Here is a 20769-nt window from a genome sequence, read left to right on the forward strand (position 1 = left end):
GTGAAAAATCCCAAAAATTTTAATGTATCAAATTATGCCCTTAATTGATTCAGGGAGTCACTTTAGAGGTATTTAATGTGTCTGCTTATTTCTACAAAATTTGGTATAAAGGCTACAGGAGAAATTTGACTTTTCCCATATTTTCAGAGGGAAATCCACAGCCTATGGGTGTAAAATCCCAAAAATTCTAATGTCACACTCTTGAGAAGGAATCATTGCTGGATGGTTGTTTGAGACACAAAAACTGAAGACGAAAAGAGACTGGTGCACTACAGATATGCTTCTTACCATTTATCACTAGATATCACATTACTTTACTGGAGACATGAGCTGCCTGTAAGGATAGAAAATGGGAATGTTTTTGAATTTTACGGTTCAGGGCCAAATGTTGATAAATCCAAGTTTCCAAGAAAGAAGCCATATGAACACCAGGAAAGGGAAATCATAAGTTATACTAACCTGTGGTAATATCCCACACTCTTAAACTGCAATCCAAACTCCCTGAAGCAGCTAAAACTCTAGTGTCTGGAGATACTTTTGTGTAAACAGATGCAAAAGAATCTGGATCATCCTGTGAATAGAAAGATTTTTTTTGTGCTATTTTATCAGAATAATTTACCATACTAAATATAAGAAAATCAAAGCCTAAGTTCAAGTCTTTCAAGAAACTTTTTCCTATTGGTTATGCTAAGTTTTTTAGAAAAAAATAATAAGATTTTCATACACAAACTCCAACCGAAAAATAATTTCAGATTTCCATTATTTTGATATTTATTTTTCCCAAGTTGCAGACCTTCTGTATAACTTGAATTCTGATTTTCTCTCTAAAATATTACTATCTTTTTCAATATTTCAATGGTTGATAAATGCATGGCAGTACTCAAAACTTTGCAAAAGCACCAAAATGGCTAATTTCCTCTAACTACTGCATAGAAGTTATAAAAGTATATTACCATAACCCAGAGCTATCAATGATAAATTTTAAAAATTTCACCTTTCTTTGTGTCCTATGAACAATCCAAACCATAACCATGCAAGGGTTGTCAATAAAAAAGTCTGGACAATGCAATGGACCAAAAAGTTGCAACAAAGAGGTAGTATGAAAGCAAGGCTAGTTTAGCTCAGAGCAACAATTTACAGCAGAGTTGAGTCAACCCAAAAAAGGTGATCCAAAATTTACACAAACAACTGTAAGGTGCTATGAGTCTGGGAGGATATGTTAAAAAATAGAATTTTAATCAAATTCGTTATCTTTATACTAATCTGATGTTCATATTGCTTCTTCTCCAGAAGCTCAGTTAATTGATATTGACCCCTAAATTTATTACAAATTTTCCCAATTTTTTCCCTCCAAAAGATATGTGCCCTTAATAAATCAAGTTACCAGGAGAGCCTTGTATTTTGTATCTACAACATACTAGCATTCCTTATTCTTGTCTTTCCAGCAAATTAGCAACAAAAGGAACTGACAGAATATCATTATGATGTTTTGTTATAATAATCTGCAATTTCCTTGATAATGGGTAACAGGGCAGGAACCAGATCATAATCCGTCAAGTACAATAAAAGGCTTCTGCGGTAAACAGGAACTTGAATTACCAGCCTTACTCTGCATTTGAGATAATTCATATATCTTAGCCAAAAATGACTATGTACCTTACATAGTTTTTGCCATTATTAAAGATCTTGTCTTAATGACTAACTCAAAATTATCTTTTAACAAACTATTTTAAGAATTTCACTGAACTTTTCTAATAAAGTAACAAACTATATACGTTAATGGATGTGTATGTGATAGACATGCTCATTATTATTATTGTTGTTGTTATTGGCTAAGCTACAACCATAGTTGGAAAAGCAGAATGCTTAAAAGCCGAAGGGCTCCAACAAAGAAAAATATCCCAGTGAGGAAAGGAAATAAACAATTAGTAATGAACAATTGTAATATATTTTGAGAACAGTAATAACATTGAAATGAATCTTTCATATATAAACTATAAAAACTTAAAAAAAAAAAAAACAAGAGGAAGAGAAATAATATATAAGATAGAATAGTGTGCCCAAGTGTACCCTCAAGCAAGAGAACTCAACCCTAAAACTTTTATAAAGTTTAGTTACATTCACTAATATGCAAGATGCAAGTTAAGGGATAAATGAGAGGTGAGGTAAATGCAACATAACAAAAATTCAATCAAAATTAAACATGAGCTATCAGGCTTATACAGGTTGGTTTATTAACAGTGAAGGGAAGAGAAGGTGATGAGATAAAAAAGCAGAACCGTTAGAGCGTATGAGCGTGTATGAAACACGTGGGGTACAGGACCATGGTGCAGAGGCTATGACACTACTCAAGACTAGAGAACAATGGTTTGATTATGGAGTGTCCTACTCCTAGAAGAACTGCTTACCATAACTAAAGTCTCTCCTACTCTTACCATAACGAAAGTATTCACTGAACAATTACAGTGCAGTAGTTAAACCCTTAAGCAAAGAATTGTTTGGTAATCTCAAGTGTTGAAAGGTGTACAAGGACAGAGGAAAATGTGGAAAGAATAGGCAAGACTATTCAAGTGTACAGTATGTGTATGCAAAGAAAAAATTAGCTGTAACCAGAGAGAGGAATCAAATGTAGTACAATACTGTCTAGCCAGTCAAAAGACCCAATAACTATCAAGCAGTAGTATCACAACAGGTGGCTGGTGCCCTGGCCACCCTATTAACTTTAGTACCCAAAGTATTATACCCTACATTTACAAATAGGAGAAAAGGATGAAATGTGCAAATGGCCAAACTTATAAGGGAACGATGTACATAGCCATTTACTATCCAAGTTGCATCTTGCCTCTGAATGACATCTCTGACCCCAGAACCAGGTCATAATCACAAAGCATTCCCTCAGTAAAGGTTCTGAATGTCACTGTACCTTACAGAGTTAACAACTTATCCACAATGAAAAGGAGGAACTGAAAGGTATATACAGGTACTGTATTATCTTAGAGACAGCAGTCCCCTAAAATCTAGAGGAAAAGGCTGCATCAAAAGTTACCTAAAATAAATTGTGAGGTAGTCTTATGTATAAGTCGGCACTCGACTCTCCACTCATTGTTTATAACTGGTATGTTAGTGCTGCGCATATGTTCAGGTTCAGGGACAAAAGGCATAGCCTCTGTAATGGGACTCCAGTGTAACAGAAATGTATCATTTGCAAATTGAACTATTATTTCTAACTATAGTTCTTCATTAAATACAAACAACCCACTATAATATCTAGGTCTCCTTTATAGACAGACTCATAAGGGTAATAAAATCATGTGTCGGCATTTACCCAACCAAAGTAAGCCACTGATGAACTAGTGGCTAAGCCTGCAAGCGAACAAAAATGTACTGTTATCCAGAATGTGATGCAATCAACCTGCTTTGACTGATATATCTCAAACAACGATATAAAAATAAGAGCATCTACAATAGAAAAACTAACCTTCCAAATTACAAACAATGTTACTGATGAGAGGTTACTTTAGTGAGAGGAGGGATATATAGATCCAGACAACCTAATTGGTGTTCTGCCTCACAATTTAACATCTAAAATCACAAATTTTAAGTAATTTGTATTTTTCCTAACAGTACTTACCTCGAACTACTTTCTTAGGAGTATCTGGGAACTCTTACCAACCGACCAGAATTTTGAGTAGTTTACCCTATTCCCGTTTTCTATGAGGGCTAACCTCAGGCGGAGTAATACTTGCTCTGAGGCGACCCGGGGTCGGAGAGCATGCTTGCTCAAGTTGCGCTCCTCAGTAAGTTTCAACGGAGAGGTTCTCTTCAGCCCTGCAGGGTACTCGGGGTAGGATGGGCTGGCCATAACCCGAAAGTAGTTCGAGGTAAGTACTGTCAGGAAAAATACAAATTACTTAAAATTTGTGATTTGTTCCAACACGGAGTACTTACCTCAAACTACTTTCTTAGGAGACTTAAACCTTAGGAGGTGAGAGTGTACTGCAGGGCTCCGAGACCAGAATGATGGAAGCAACAAGGGGGAACCTAGATAGGAGGCTAGGTTCCGCTGACCCACTGATAGAAAACACTCGAAAATAGGGAAAACTACCCAAAAAACTAACTTGGTCTCTAAGTGGCTTACCTCTGTAAAAACGCCATGGAGACGTATTCCTTGTTTATGACGTGTCCTATGGCTGCTAAGGTCTTCTGAGTCATTTCAGGGAAGGTAATCAGGGAACAGGGGAAGGTTGATAAGGGGAAAGGTAAGGAAGGAACCTGTGTCTCTTGGACTTACCGCCCACGGCTTCCCCGGGGCTATGACCTTAGATCTTCTGGAGAGCAGAAATGACGGGACCAAGGCCAAAATCGTCTAAAGATTTTCTCGAACAATCCTTCAGGTAGTGTTCCGTGAAGGTGGATTGTCTGGACCAAGTGCCCGCCTTCAGGATTTGGCCCACTGCCATGTTCTTTTCGAAGGCTAACGAGGTCCTAAGGGCCCTAATATCATGAGGCCTAGGTTTGCCTGAGAGAGGGGCTCCTGCGGTGTTGTAGGCCCTCTTGATCACCTGTCGTAGCCAGAAGGAGATCGAATTCTTGGAAACTGGCTTCTTCACTCGTCTTGTTGAAACGAACAAACTCCTGATCCCAGGACGGAGCCTGGATATCCTCTCCAGGTACTTCCTCACTGCTCTGACTGGGCACAATAGCAAGTCCTTTGGGTTGTCTGAACGAGGGATCGCTGGTACTGAGAATTCCTCAAATCTAGGATCCCAACAAGATGGGTTCTGAGTCTTGGCTACAAAACTAGGCACGAACCTAAAGGTTGCTTGTCGCCACCCCTTTGAGTGCGAGACTTCGTATGACAGCCCGTGCAACTCACTAACTCTCTTCGCCGATGCCAGGGCTAATAGGAAGACCGTCTTGAGGGTAAGTTCTTTGTCCAGGGTGTCTTTGAGGGGCTCGAAGGGCGGCTCTGACAGGGCTTTGAGCACTCTAGCCACATCCCACTGGGGCACCCTCATTGCCTGGGGGGGACATGACTGTTCAAAATTCCTGATGAGCATTGAAATCTGTCCGGAGGCCCCTAAATCAATGCCTTTTAGGAGGAAGACCTGCCCTAACGCTGCTCGAACCCCTTTGATAGCTGGGATAGATGTACCTACGTCATCTCTCAGATATACCAGGAAGTCGGCTATCTCATGAATAGAAGCCCTCAGGGGTATGATGTTCCGGGAGGCGCACCATTTCGAAAAGACAGCCCACTTTGCTTGGTACACTGCAACTAAAGAACGCCGTAGGTAACCCGACATCCTCGATGCGGTCCTCGACGAGTACCCTTCTTTCTTCAGGAGCCGCTCAATAACCTCCACGCGTGTAGGCAGAGGGACCGAGGGTTTTCGTGAAACCTCTGGAAGTGAGGCTGACGGAGGAGGTCTGGCTTGTCCGGGAGGGGCCAAGGGGGAAGGAGAGCTAGTTCTTTTAAGTCTGCGAACCATTCTCTCTCCGGCCACTAGGGCGCTACCAAAGTCATCTCTAGGTTGACCGCCCTCCTCACTCTGTTGAGCACTTGCCTGAGCATTCCGAAGGGTGGGAAGGTGTACACGTCGAGGTTGTCCCAAGGATGTTGGAAGGCATCCTCGAACGCAGCCGTCGGATCTGGAACTGGAGAACAGAACACGGGGAGTTGTGCATTCAGACGAGTGGCGAAGAGGTCTACCACCGGTGAGCCCCACTTCAGGATGACTGTCCGAGCCATTCCTGGGTGTAGAGTCCACTCCGAGCCTATTGCCTGGCCTATCCTGCTGAGGCCGTCTGCTAGAACGTTCTTCTTTCCTAGGATGAACCTGGCTGTGATTTCGATCCTTTCCTAGGCAGCCCATTCCAGTAGCTGTGTTGAGAGAGTGCATAGCTCCTTTGATTTTAGTCCTCCTTGTTTCTTTACATAGGCCACCACCGTGGCGTTGTCGCACATCAACGCTACGGTGTTTCCCCGGAGGAGATGCACAAATTCCTGACATGCTCTTTGAACGGCCATCATCTCCAGAATGTTTATGTGTAGGGTCCCTTCTTCGAGGGACCACTTCCCTTTCGTTGATTCGTCGAGGAGGTGTGCACCTCATCCCTCCTTTGATGCGTCTGTGAATAACAACATCTCCGGAGGATCGGATGCGAAGGGCATTCCCTTCAAAGTGTTCGCTCTGTCGTGCCACCACTGCAGGACCTCTTTCGTATCTGGGCAAACCAGAACTATCTTATCTTGTGCGGGGACTCCCCTGGGGCCCAGAGTTCCTTCAGGTTCCATTTAACACCCCTGAGCTTGAGCCTCCCCTGTGGGACTAGCTTTTCTAGAGACACCAGATGGCCCAATAACCTCTGCCAATCCTTGGCTCTCCTGGGTTGGCTCGTTAGGAAGAACTGTAGCACTTGGTCTAGATTGTCCAGCCTTTCCAAGGAGGGGAAGGCTCTCACCAACTGGGTGTCCAGGACCATCCCTAGGTAGGTCATCCTGGTGGTGGGGGTCAGCTGCGACTTTCTAGGTTGACTGTGATACCCAAGTCCTTGCAGAGCCGTAGCAGCTTCGCGCCTTGCTCCTTCAGTGCTTCCTCTGAGGCTGAAAGTAACAACCAGTCGTCTAGGTACCAGATCAAGCGAATGCCCTGTTCGTGTGCCCAGACTGAAACTGTTGTGAAGACTCTCGTGAAGACTTGGGGAGCTATTGACAGCCCGAAGCAGATGGTTTTGAACTGCAAGGCTTGGGTATTCCACTTTTTTCTCAGGAACTTCCTGCTGGAGGGGTGAACGGGAACCTGGAAGTAGGCGTCCTTGAGGTCCGGGGACATCATGAAGTCCCCCTCTCTCAAGTCCGCCAACACCGTCTTCGCAGTGTCCATTTTGAAGTCGGGGTTTGCCACAAACTTGTTGAGGGCTGACAGGTTTATGACTGGGTGAAGAGAGTGCGGCGAGATGATAATCACGTCGCGACCAGAAACTTACTGGGGAGCGCGACCTGAGCAAGCATGCTCTCCGACCCCGGGTAGCCTCAGGGCGAGTATCACTCCGCCTGAGGTTAGCCTTCATAGAAAACGGGACTAGGGTAAACTACTCAAAATTCTGGTCGGTTGGGAAGAGTTCCCAGATACTCCTAAGAAAGTAGTTCGAGGTAAGTACTTCGTGTTGGAACAAAGATCGATTAGAAATGTGGAACTGCAAGGGTTTACTAGCAGAAAGATCTGAAGTAATTAAAGAAACTGAGACATTAGGAGAGGAATTTGACTCTAAGTTAAAGACAGTAAGTTGAGATCTATACATGATTATCATTAACTTGGCAAATGAGTGAGTATTGGCGTGTCATGTTGTTATCAACTCCGCAATAAACAACTATCCCCTCTCTGTAATTCCCCTTTAATTAAAAATTACTTTCTCTCCACAACTGTTATGAGAATCAAACATCAGTCATTTTGTTTACAACATAGAAGCTTTACCAATGCGCAGTGTATACCTCCAGTTCCATAAACACTTGAACTTGAAAACAGTATTTTCCATTAGAGCAACCCAGTGACATCGTACTCCTCACAATGGTTATTTAAAACACATTGAATTCTCTGCATAGAAATGCTAACATATTCAAGAGGAAAGACACTTAAAATGCAATAAACATTTATCTTAATCTGGAAGGAGGATATGACTTGATGTAACCGGAGCGACGGAACAACTGAAATGTGCTACTGATGGCGCTCCTTACCATTAACTGCTAGAATGTTTCATAACTTTTCTAAGGGCACGTATCTTTTGAAAATAAAGAAAATGGGAAAATTTTTAATAAGTTTTGGGTGGTAAACATCAATAAACTAAGCTTCTGGAAAAGAAGCAATATGAATGTTAGGGGAGATTAATAAAATGATTTAGTTATAGTACTTACAAGATTCAGAGTAGAAAAATGTCAACAAAAATCATAGTGGCATTAAAAAATTTATACAAAAGCAAAGCGAGGCCATAGGATAAATCACAGATGAATAAAAATTGATGAAAATAGGAAGAACACCATAAATAGGAAAGAAAATTATATAATTACAGTAAAAGGCATTTACTGTACTGCCTCTGAATGTAGTTTGGTACTGAACAGGGTAAGTAAAAGATGTACAAATCTTACTCCAATGAAGGGGGATCTCCTACCCTGCAGGTTGGTGGACTCTGTTTTACTTACACAACATCCCTCACTTCAAAATGAAGCACAGGGCCTTCGCTTGTTTCATAAGAAAGCATATTACAGTACTTCACACCAAGATTAATTCTTCTTATACTATATAAAGTACCACTGGAATTTAACAAAAAAAAAAAAAACTTTGTACTTGATATCATTAAAAAAATTAAAAAGATTCCTTTATCACAACTATTACAAATTTTGAGAAAGCATGAGGCTAGATTCGTTATCACCCCAACAAACCACTTAAAAACATCATAAATGTCAGCATCTTATAACATACGATTAAATTTTCTCCACTTTTTACTTAATAATTACCAGGGCCCTATCAATCCTTTTCATAAAATAACAAGATGGTGTTTGAATTCATAGAAAACATCTGTCATGATATATATTTTCTAGGTTTTTATAACTGTTGGAAAAAGGCACCAGAGATACTGCTTTCAAGTGGAAACTAGAAAAATAAATAAATTATTGATCTTACTATTACTACTAAATATGTTTCCCATCAACTGAATCTGAGTACACTTCTGGTGTACCGGATAGTGAAGTACTTATTGCTCAAGAAATTATAAATTGGTATAATGGATTTACCTCAAATTTTTTCAGCAAAGAACATGCTAATTCTACAGGCAAGAATGCAACGGCTGTCACTGAGGCTGTATGCCCTCTTAAACTCCTTTCTTCTTTAGTTTCAAAGACTCGCCACACTTTCACAGTTGTGTCTCGGCTATAGGAAGAAAGGGAAAAGATTTGTATTATGAATCAAGTAGTGTAAAGTTATTATCATTAAACTCACTACATTCTGTGGTAAGATCTAAAATGCTCACAGCTTTAACATTTTCCATCTACTATACTGTACATCTGAAATACTAAAGTACATACTGTACATTACAAGAAGGTTATGCATGATTTATGCTAAAGACTCAGTTACGGCCTCCTCTTAATAATTTTATATATTTCTACATTACTGTACTTATCAAACTCAATTAAACTACCAAGGTTAGATTAAGTTTACCTTATACAGAAAAATCATGAAACTGATGCATACTACAACACTACAATAAATGTAAAGTTTTAATAAACTATGTTATTAGAAATGTCATCATGCTAAAGGTATTTTAGTCTCTAATAACATGATAACATCACTCAAGTCTTTTCTAAGGTCTCGAGTTATAGGCAAGTAATAACCTACCTGTTTGCAGAATTCTATTTTTGTCTTTCTAGCAAATTGGCACCCCCAGACAGAGGGAAAGAAGGCAATTGCTGAAGCAACAGCACATGATCATCACGCCCTAGACATCTGGGGTTGCTGTCAGATTCTTCTCCTGTTGCCAAGGAAAGGATCGCCATGCTATGACCTCATGGAGGAGTACACCTTTCCTTTTTTCCGCTGTTGTTGTTGTTGTTATAACTAACTAAGCTACAACCCTGGCCTAGTTGGAAAAGCTGGATCTTATAAGCCCAAGAGCTCCAACAGGGAAAATAGCCCAGAATAAAGGAAATTGGTAAAGATAGAATGATATGCCTAAGTGTACCTCACGCAAGAGATCTCTAACCCAAGACAGTGGAAGACCATAGTACAGAGGTTGATTTTGGAGTGTCTTTCTCCTAGAAGAGTTGCTTACCATAGCTAGAGATTGTCTTCTACCCTTACCAAACGGAAAGTAGCCACTGAACAATTACAGTACAGTAGTTAAATCCTTGAATGAAGAACATTTTTTCTTATATTAGTGTTGTTAGGTGTGAGAGGAAAGAGGAGAATATGTTTAGAATAGGCCAGACAATTTAGCATATGTGTAGGCAAAGGAAAAATGAACTGAAACCAAAGATGGATTCATTGTAGTACTATCTGTCCAGTCAAAGTGTCCTATATGATAAAAGGGTAGTAGTTGCCACCCAAAGGATAAACCTAGCCGACCATAGGATAAGGTCCAGTGTAAAGTGAAATTTAAATCCCTAGAACTATTGACTATAAACATTATATAAGACATTAACTCTTCCCCCTTTCTCGGTCCCCAAGCAAGATCTGTTTCACAAATGTTTTTGCGATTGGGAAGATTATTTTAAAATAGAATAGTTTTCAGGTTCTAATGTAACTTACATTGTTATATCATATGCCTTGCTAAAAGTCTCTAAATGTGAAAACCCTTTTGTTTAAAATGTAAAAGCAAAAAAAATTAAATAATAAAAATAAAAACTTAAACTCTTCTAAATCCTTTGAAGGGTAAAACCATCATGATTTCCCATTTTCTTTAAATTAGGGTATTCTTTTTGCTGCGCCCAGGAGCATATGGAGTACGAACCAAAGGCAATTCTAATACAGTAATTATATTACATGTCATTAATATTAAAGATAATTTTATTGGCCTAACATCATACAGCTTACTTAAAAATACAAGTTTCGTCCTTTATCAAAATTCGCTTTTGAGAAATATGGCCAGTCTCTCTTCCTCAAATGAACAAAAAAGATAAAAATTTAAAAAGTAATTTGTATTTTTCCTAGCAATACAAACCTGAGTCCTTCGAAATAATGGATGTGTCCTCAATGATACTGAAATAGCCACTGAATTATTAACAAGGAAATTGATTAATGACAAGTAGCACGAGGAAGTAGCCCTGCCCTCCCGCCTGTTGCAGAATAGCCTCTTTTTTCCTTAAGCCTAAGACTGAAAGAAGAGGTTGAAGGGAAAAATCACAAATTTTAAAAGTGAAAGCTGTTTAAGCTCTTTACAAGGCACTAGTAGCAGCTAACAGATGGCGGGTAGGACCTATCCACCCACCAAGTAGCACAACCTTCACTTTGATTTTGACCTAGGAGTTGGTGGCAATGTAATTTAAGAGTCTCAGGTTTGCATGGTTAAGAAAATATAAATTATTGTTAAAATTTATAATTTCCTTCTACATAATATAAACCTTTGACCTTTAATAGAACACTCATCCTTAGGAGAGAGGAAATCCCTAAAACTAATCTGGCTGGTTTACTAAGCAGGGAAATGTTAATGCATTTTGCTCTTGGAGAAGAGCGAAAGTGAAGACTCTTGTTAACCTCCCAACAACCTGAGTATCGAGATGTCAAAAGTGTTAGGCTAGGTTCCTACCAGGAGGCTGGTAAGCAGTCTTGGAAGAACATATATCTGTAAGAATAAAGGATATGGTGTCTGAATGTAGGGTCTCTTCTGATAGGATGGGAAAGATACTTCAATAAAAAAAAACTGCAAAGAACAATTACTTCGTTGTGAGGCTTGTCTGCATCTAGCTTCCAATCCAGCATATAACGTAACCTCATTCACTTGACAAGAACCAGGTTTCCTTGCTTCCAGCGGATAAGCTCTCCTCTCCTTCTCGCGAGAAGGAAAGGCACGCAACGACGCGTGGAGCCTCTCCGTCTACAGCGACGATACGAGATCCTGTCCGAGAGCGTCAAGAAGTGGAACTCCCGAAAGAGAAAGGCATGGTGCTTTCCTTACCCTAAGAGGGGAGGAACGACAGGGAGCTGAGCACTTGAGCTGCAGCGAAACTGGTAAAAACTCCGAAGAGTTACCTGTCTGACCGATTTCATAAGAGATTGGGCAGGCTGATGAGGTGAGAGGGCAGATGGATACCTCCTCCCTCCTTCGTCATCCAGCTCAGAAAACCTGTTGTGGTACCCTCGCAGAGGGGCCACTCAGGGGCAGATTTTTCCTTTCGCAAGTGTAAGGAATGATCCTCAACTCTCTCTCTCCTGGAGGCACATCACCTCGCAGACGAGGAGCTGACGCTCAGAAGAGAGGGTCAGAGAAGATCTCTCTTTTCGCAAACTAGAAGATCGATCGACTCCTCCTTCTGATGGCGCATCGCCTCACGGACAGTGGAGCTGCCGCACAGAAGGTTGTGTCGCTTCGTCTTTCCTCGGAAGGTCAGACAGTGCAACACTGGAAGGAGAACGTTTCGATTGCCCAAGTTGCTTCTCCTCCCATCGGGCAAGCCTGGGAAGAGGATCAACTCCCTAAACAACCTCTGGAACAAAGCAGAAGCTTGTTCCTGAGACTTAAGGGTCTCTGGACAAGTCACTTCGAGGAGTGCTTGTCCTCAACTGCTCTTGTCCTCCCGCCGAAGCAGGGGGAACGTCGGAGAGAGCCGAAGAAGAGGACTCAGTGCTCGAGTGTGCACACAAACCCAAACGCAGGACCTCCTGTAGCTTCTCCTTTGAGGGAGGACCCGTCAACCGCAAGGAGGGCCACAGCAGATGAACCGCGCTATCTGAGAGAGACTCCTCCGTGGAGGACTCCCTCACTGCCCCTCTAGAGGAGGCAATGGGAGAAGACCCTGCACGAGGTGTTTCCGATGTTACCAGGCCGCCACTCGTACTCGAATGTTCCCCGGAGGAAGTTGGTCGGGTAGAGTCAGGATGGAGAGATCAAGCTGGGTGAGAGAGAAGTCAGGTCGTCTTCCCTTTTGAGGCTGAACTCGAAGGAAAAGAATCCCTCTTAGACTTCTTCTGCCTACCAAACCTCAGCCACTGGGAGGGCGACCACTCCCGGCACACACTACAAGGAGACTCATTCGTACATGAATGACCTCGCCACAAAGGGCAGAGACCGTGAGGATCTGTCTCCTCAGAAGACATGAAGGTGCTGCAACAGTCTAATAATGATAAGGGGTTTGTGTGAAAAAACCTTAATTTTTCTTTTTTGTATCTAGGGAAAATACAAATTTAAACCTTAATTTTTCTTTTTTGTATCTAGGGAAAATACAAATTTCAAACTATAATTTTGCTTTAATTTATTGCAAGCTCTCTGTCCATTCATTTCATGACCCCCTTTCTTTGTTTTTTCAGAGTGACAGCGCCCTGCACTCCGCAGGGATCATATGCTAGAAATTTCTTATAAGATGAAGATTGTCAAAAAGCAGGTTCCCTTGGATAAATTATCTGAATTAAAGAATTCTGTGGAACCTATTAATGATAGGCAGCGAGAGCGATTAAGACTTCCCTCTGCTTTTGATTCCCTTTTAATTTAAATCCAGTTGTCATGTAAGGTATCAGAGCTTAAATTAGAAAAAACTGAGTATCATGCCAACAACAGGGCACTGTAGAGGAATTTGAAAGTGTTAGGTGAGGGCAAGCAATGATATACTTTCATTAGACACTTTAGTGAAAAAAACTATGCTTGAGAATCTTTTCTCAACAGGAAGTTGGAGATTTAGGTCCAGACCCTGTAGACTCACTATGTAGATCGTGAACCACAATATGATGGGATTCTCCTTCAAGCTTGAAGTTTTCTCATGTCACAAGCTTGGAACTTTTTCTCGATTATGTCGACCTTGACCGAAAAGGCTTTGTCTTGATCCTAACTGCCAAGGCTGACTGCCATTAACATTTTTGTTTTGTATCTGGAACCTGACGGGATGGTAATTTGAAAGAGGATTTTTTGTAGTCAATATTGTTTTATATGTGTAATTGAATGAGTACTGTAACCTGTTCCTGATTATTTGTATTCATATGAGTGTACAATATGTGAATGGTTTATTTTTTAAAAGCATTTCATAGTACAGTTAGTGCAGGACTGAAGTGAAGAGGGATACTAGTTTTTATATTGCAATAGAAATTTTTTTATTGATGTACTTAACCTTTTTTCATATAACTTAAAATATAGTAAAGAAACCTCCTCCCTTGAAAGCATGATGCTGCTATTCATATAGGACTCCATGCATGCAAGCAATAAGTGAGACGACATATGTCTAGAATAATATTAAGCAACTACAGTTCTAGCTTCAGTATAAAATTAAGGGGTGTGCCCAGGACTCGGTGCTCGAGTGTGCACACAAACCCAAACGCAGGACCTCCTGTAGCTTCTCCTTTGAGGGAGGACCCGTCAACCGCAAGGAGGGCCACAGCAGATGAACCGCGCTGTCTGAGAGAGACTCCTCCGTGGAGGACTCCCTCACTGCCCCTCTAGAGGAGGCAATGGGAGAAGACCCTGCACGAGGTGTTTCCGATGTTACCAGGCCGCCACTCGTACTCGAATGTTCCCCGGAGGAAGTTGGTCGGGTAGAGTCAGGATGGAGAGATCAAGCTGGGTGAGAGAGAAGTCAGGTCGTCTTCCCTTTTGAGGCTGAACTCGAAGGAAAAGAATCCCTCTTAGACTTCTTCTGCCTACCAAACCTCAGCCACTGGGAGGGCGACCACTCCCGGCACACACTACCAGGAGACTCATTCGTACATGAATGACCTCGCCACAAAGGGCAGAGACCGTGAGGATCTGTCTCCTCAGAAGACATGAAGGTGCTGCAACAGTCTAATAATGATAAGGGGTTTGTGTGAAAAAACCTTAATTTTTCTTTTTTGTATCTAGGGAAAATACAAATTTAAACCTTAATTTTTCTTTTTTGTATCTAGGGAAAATACAAATTTCAAAATGACAAATTCGAAGATAATTTGTATTTTTCCTAACCATACAAACCTTAGCTATTTACAAAGGGTTATTACTTTTAGCGTAGCTGAAATGGCGAGCCATTAGAATTTAACGAGGGTGTATTACCCCCGCGCTAGTTAGCGGGGGGGGTAGGGGAGTGGTAGCTAGCTACCCCTCCTCCCCCTCACACACAGGTGAATACTCACTTTCACTTAGAGGTAGGACTTGTCTTGGGGGACAGGGCTGGCGGGCAAATATGTGTAAATAGCTAAGGTTTGTATGGTTAGGAAAAATACAAATTATCTTCGAATTTGTCATTTGTTCCGTAACCGAAATACAAACCACGCTATTTACAAAGGGTGACTTATCCCTTAGGAAGGGTGGAAAGTCCCTAGCCATACTGGCTTTGGCTTTACCCGGGGACTCAGAATCCGAGTGAGTCGCACTCGAGAAAAGGAGTCCCTGCACCTCACAAGTTCCTTGCACCGCAAGGAACCATGTGGCCTACGTAAGCTTGTGTGTGAAGGAAGAAGTGTGACCCGTCCTAGGCAGTTGACCTGGAGTTCCAGAAGGAACTCTGGGTTAGGACGTTCCCAATACCACCTCGTCAGGGTATGGGGGACGCGACAGTATTGACTCAATACTCGGAACACAAGGAAGCATGGTTTACCTGCAGAGGTTCGAGGTCAGCTATGCAGAGACCAGGATGCTGCTTCCCCGTAGAGGGGATGATGAAGAAAGAAGTAAGGGCCAGACATACTTCTTTCGTTCATGCAGACTAAAACCTGATAACAATGCCCTCAACCTTCTGCTACCTGTCCAAAAAGGAGCCTGAGGTTAGACCAGCTGTTGTGTAGCCACCACAGAGCGATAGAAAACGTATCGAGACTCCTGTGGGTCACACCCTGCAGGAAGCGGGCTGCGAAGGTCATCAGACGCTTCCAGACTCCAGCTTGTAGCACCTGCGTCACAGAGTAGTATTACTCGAAGGCGAGGGACGTTGCGATGTATCCAACATCGTGCTGTAGGGCGACGTGACGGGGGAGGGTCTGAAGACAGGTCGAGATGAATGTCCTTGAGTCCGGGCTGAAGAGGTATACTGGTGACTCTCCCCCCATGTCCTCCTTGTGTTCCCAAATCGGCTGCAACTGAGGCCAAACTGCAGCTGTTCCCAGCGCTAACCTCTCGATTTCTGTACTGGCAAGAAAGAGAAGGTCTTGGGACATCAGACACAGAATGGAGACTCAAAATCTTGAATGAATCGGACCGAAGGGTCGGGACCCTCAGATTCCGAGTCTAGCCAACAACTCAGGAGCGAGCCTGAATGTTGCCTTCCCCTCTTCCTTAGAAAGGGGGGGAGTAGTAAGAGACCAAGAAGATTGCTTACACACTGGCCGTGGCCAGAGTGAGCAGAAGACCCAAGGCGGAATACAATCCGAGGCCTGTCATAAAAGGGTCTTGAGAAGATCTCTTAAAGGACTAAAAGTCCGAGCCATGCTCCAAGTTGGAGGTCTTCCTCCGACTAGGGCAGGGACGATCGTAGCTTCGCATGAGCGAGGATAGATCCAGCGGGCAGGAAAAAGTTATTCCTTTAAGCCTGAAGGTCAGGGAAAGGCTGAGCGACAGGCTTCATTGCCAAGAGCGGAAAGGAGTTTCCTCCCGCCGAAAGGCAATAAGACCGTTATTGCTGGAGAAGAGGCCTCACGGGAAGAGGTATATCTCCCACGGCACCAACCACCTTAGACTCTTCACTTTGCCTGGGAGACCCCTGTGGATGACTATCGCAGATGACGCGACCTCCGTACCGCGACTGTAGCGGGTTGTCTCTTCTAGAGGAGGAAGCGTAGTGTCTCCAGGCATGAAGCCGAAGCGACGTTCCGGTTCGGGAGAGATGTCGCAGTGTGGTTGCTTGAGTAGTCTGCGCCGTGGGAGAAGCTCTCCCGGGAGTTCCGTCAGGGGAAGCAGAGGGTCCAGAAACCGTTCTGCGCATAGTCCCAGTGGAGCTCTCCCATTGAAAGGTTGACAGACAACCTGGTTTTGTTGAGACCCATTGTCCGCAGACAAAAAGGAGGGAAGACGCAGGCGTCGAAGTTGTCCCACCATCACCGGAATGCATCTTGCCAGAGTCTCGGGGTCTGAGACTGGGGGGAAAACTAGCGGAAGCTTGAGGTTCCAAGCTGTCGCGATCAGGTCCCCCAGACCAGCACTTGCTGGTTACCCAAGGTCAAAGACCCTTAGGTACACTCTCTCTATGAGGCTCTGCTCGGATAGTCTGAGAGAAACATTCCCCTGCCTGGAATGAGAGAGCCGATGGTGGAATTGAGAGAATCTCAATCATCCCGGTATCTCTACTGCAAGATGTGAAGGTGTGAAAATGCGTCCCCTGCTGGTTAGCATGAAGTCGACACGCAACGGGGCGACTTGGCAGGAGCGGTAGGATCTGAAGAGGGGCCAGACTAAGGCCCTTAAGCCTGCCTGAATGATGGAGAGGTATCCTTCAGGTCTTGACCATAGGCCTGGACCGGAACATGCCCCCCCCCCCCCCCCTTTCCTTTGACGAGTCCGAGAACCGCATCAAGAATGTGGGGGAAAGGACGAGAATATCCACTACCATCAAGAGGCTCCATAGGTCAACACCCATTGCAGGTTTAATAGTTCCGCTGGTCCCATAGGGCCAGGGAGTCCGGTTAAACATTGCCTGAAGCCACCGGAACTTGGATCGCCCCACATGGAACTTATCCTGAGGCGACCGTTCGGACTATAAACGGGTCAATGAGGAAAGAAGAACTAGGAAACGTTCCAAGGTAGGGCTGAAAACTCTGCTTGACTGAGAACAGGTACTGCGACTCTCCTCAGTCTTGCCACAGTCAACCGAAAGGAAGGCTCGGAGGATGTGGTAACAGAATCTGGCGTCCCCAGGTGGTCACCCATCCAAGTACCGACGTTGCTTAACCTCGCTGGACGGACGAGAAGCGGGGTTTCCAACGTGGTAAGGCGGTTGACTCAATATCATGGCCAGATACTCCAGATGTTGAGGCAGAGGAAGAGAAGGCTCCAAGCAAAATACCATGAGCCCACACTCATGGTCAGCATTCGGAAGCTTTTCCCGGCGCTGAAGAAGGTCGAAACCCGAGCCTACCGGAGTTGACCAGCCCTCCAAACAGCAGAGGAGGCGGAAGTCTGCACCTGAGCGGCCAAGAGGAAGGCAGGGAGAGTTCTCTGGGGAAACAAACCTGCTATGCCACGGCGGGATAGCCACACTGCATCATAAGCAGGAATACTTGCAGTTTAGGCTGAATTCGACGAGCACCCTGGAAGATGGATGGAATGGAAACTGAAAGTACCCGTCCTTCCGATCCAGGGTTAAAGGAGTCCTGTCGCCTCGTTACCAGTCTGATCGATTCTGCTGGTCTACGCTGGCCAAAGTTTGTTCGACAAACTTGATCAGGGCTGAGAGGTCGACTATGGACATCCCCTCTCAGATCCTTCCTTACAAGAAAGGATCGACTGAGGGGGCCGGGGGTGAAGCCGTCGATGATCCTAAGGAAGACCTTCGCCTAAGGTATGGATCATTCTGCCCAACCGGGCAACTCTGCTGATGCTATGGCATAGAGGTTCAGAGACACTGAATTCGCTGACAGAGACGGCAGGCGCGATATCCTTGGCTACTCACAGAGATTGTGCGGGAATGGGCATCGGGAAGCTGTCATTCGGATGAGTAACCTTAAGCATCCTCCCAGCGAAAAAACCTGCAATCCTAGAGTTCGTGAACTCCTTTTAGGACTATGCCCCCCCGGGGGAGTCTCCCGTGCCATCTGTTCCTGACAGGAGGAAACTGCAATTGGACACCTTGTCCCAGTTGTCGTAGCCGATAACTTAGGCCGACGTGGTTGAAAGAAAAGGGAGCTGGAGCCCTGCAGAGTCTGGAAGAAAGCGCCTTGGAGGAGTGAAACCGGAAGTCGATTTACTCCGCACAGCAGATGTTTAAGTCTCTGTCCTTGGGCAAAGACAAAACTCTTCTCAAGGATGGAAGGGTGTCTGAGGTCGTTGACCTCCACAGATGAGACACCCGAAGGAAGCCTTCAGTCAGTGCGTCCAGATGGTACAACATCGAGCTTGTCCGCAAGTAGATACTTAACGACGAAAGGCCAAGGTGCCTGAGCTCGAGAGGAGGAAAGTACCCTTGATCTTCCTGTAGCTTCCTTGAACCAAACCTCGGGCCGTAACCGAGGAGGGAAAGAACCTGGTAAGCTCCCAGAGGAAGAGGTAAGCAGTCACCCCTTGTCCGATGGAGAAATCTTCAACGGAAAGCCCCCCCGCCAAAAATCCTTCCAGGGCGGGAGAAGGAGAGAGTACTCGTGCAGGAGAGGGGACCCTCGAGACCGACCTTTTGGGAACCAACTTCGCCCTGGGGGAAGTCACCACGAAGTCCACTCCTCTCTTTCTCTTCAGCGTAGGAGAGACAGCCGCTGGTTTGTTACCCTGGCCGGTGAGTGCTGGTTTCATAACCCTCATTAACGCCCGTGCCAGCGGATCAAACCATGTCTGCTGCTCCAAGGACACAGAGTCCGAAATCCTCGCTAAGGTGAAAGGGATCGGGCGATCCTTTGGAGAGGACACGACGGTTCCTGCCTGAAAAGAAGGTGGGAAGAATGCTGTACTGACCTGTCTTCGTCCTGCACTACCAACCTGTGCTTGGATGGAGGTGATCCCGAGTGCCGCCTAGGAGCACGCGTCCCTGCTGCTACCACCGGCTGTGGAATTCGCCGCGAACTATGGTCGCGCGAGGGCGAACGGTCGCGCAAAGGCGAATGGTCGCGCGGGCGCACAGGCGAGTGGTCGCGCGGGCGCGCAGGCGAGCGGTCGCGAGGGCGCGCAGGCGAGCGATCGCGCGGGCGCGCAGGCGAGCGATCGCGCGGGCGCGCAGGCGAGCGATCGCGCGGGCGCGCAGGCGAGCGATCGCGCGGGCGCGCAGGCGAATGGGCGTGACGGCGAGGGATCGTGCTGCCGCGTAGGTGAAGAAGATCGCTGGCGGTAAGCGATGGCGAGCAGCATGTGTAGGTGAATGATCGCGTGATAGGGTGCGATGGTGATCAGCATCCGCAAGAGGGCGAGCGTTCAGGGTTGTGCGATGAGGAGCAGCATGCGTAAGCGGGCAATCGTGCAGGGTTGTGCGATGGCGAGCAGCATGCGCAGGTGAATGATCGCGTGAAAGGGTGCGATGGTGATCAGCATCTGCAGGAGGGCGATCGTTCAGGGTTGTGCGATGAGGAGCAGCATGCGTAAGCGGGCAATCGTTCAGGGTTGTGCGATGGCGAGCAGCATGCGCAGGTGAATGATCGCGTGAAAGGGTGCGATGGTGATCAGCATCTGCAGGAGGGCGATCGTTCAGGGTTGTGCGATGAGGAGCAGCATGCGTAAGCGGGCAATCGTTCAGGGTTGTGCGATGGCGAGCAGCATGCGCAGGTGAATGATCGCGTGAAAGGGTGCGATGGTGATCAGCATCCGCAAGACGGCGATCGTTCAGGGTTGTGCGATGAGGAGCAGCATGCGTAAGCGGGCAATCGTTCAGGTTTGTGCGATGGCGATCAGCATCCGCAGTTGAGGGTCGCGCGATGGCGATCAGCATCCGCAGTTGAGGGTCGCGCGATGGCGATCAGCATCCGCAGTTGAGGGTCGCGCGATGGCGATCAGCATCCGCAGTTGAGGGTCGCGCGATGGCGATCAGCATCCGCAGTTGAGGGTCGCGCGATGGCGATCAGCATCCGCAGTTGAGGGTCGCGCGATGGCGATCAGCATCCGCAGTTGAGGGTCGCGCGATGGCGATCAGCATCCGCAGTTGAGGGTCGCGCGATGGCGATCAGCATCCGCAGTTGAGGGTCGCGCGATGGCGATCAGCATCCGCAGTTGAGGGTCGCGCGATGGCGATCAGCATCCGCAGTTGAGGGTCGCGCGATGGCGATCAGCATCCGCAGTTGAGGGTCGCGCGATGGCGATCAGCATCTGCAGTTGAGGGTCGCGCGATGGCGATCAGCATCCGCAGTTGAGCTAGTAGCTGGCGAACCATGTTCCTTCAGAAGTGTTGGAGAACGTTGGCGTGCCAGCTGTAACACACGTGGGCGATCCGGAGATCGCTGGCGAGCTGATGATCGCTGACGAGCTGATGATCGCTGACGA

The 20769-nt window shown here is 45.4% G+C and overlaps 1 protein-coding gene across 1 annotated transcript in view; it reads right to left on the bottom strand.

Moving 5' to 3' along the window:
• Nucleotides 1–20769, bottom strand: part of LOC137630602 (uncharacterized) — a 168742-nt gene that overhangs the window by 86623 nt on the left and 61350 nt on the right. Inside the window, exons 4-5 of the mRNA XM_068362192.1 lie at nucleotides 8792–8927; nucleotides 460–571 (exon numbers count right to left, since the gene is read on the bottom strand). Coding sequence (XP_068218293.1) covers nucleotides 460–571; nucleotides 8792–8927 — 248 coding nt within the window. The remainder of the gene's footprint in view (nucleotides 1–459; nucleotides 572–8791; nucleotides 8928–20769) is intronic.

Source organism: Palaemon carinicauda, chromosome 38 (assembly GCF_036898095.1).
Source record: "Palaemon carinicauda isolate YSFRI2023 chromosome 38, ASM3689809v2, whole genome shotgun sequence".
Lineage (NCBI taxonomy): Eukaryota > Metazoa > Arthropoda > Malacostraca > Decapoda > Palaemonidae > Palaemon > Palaemon carinicauda.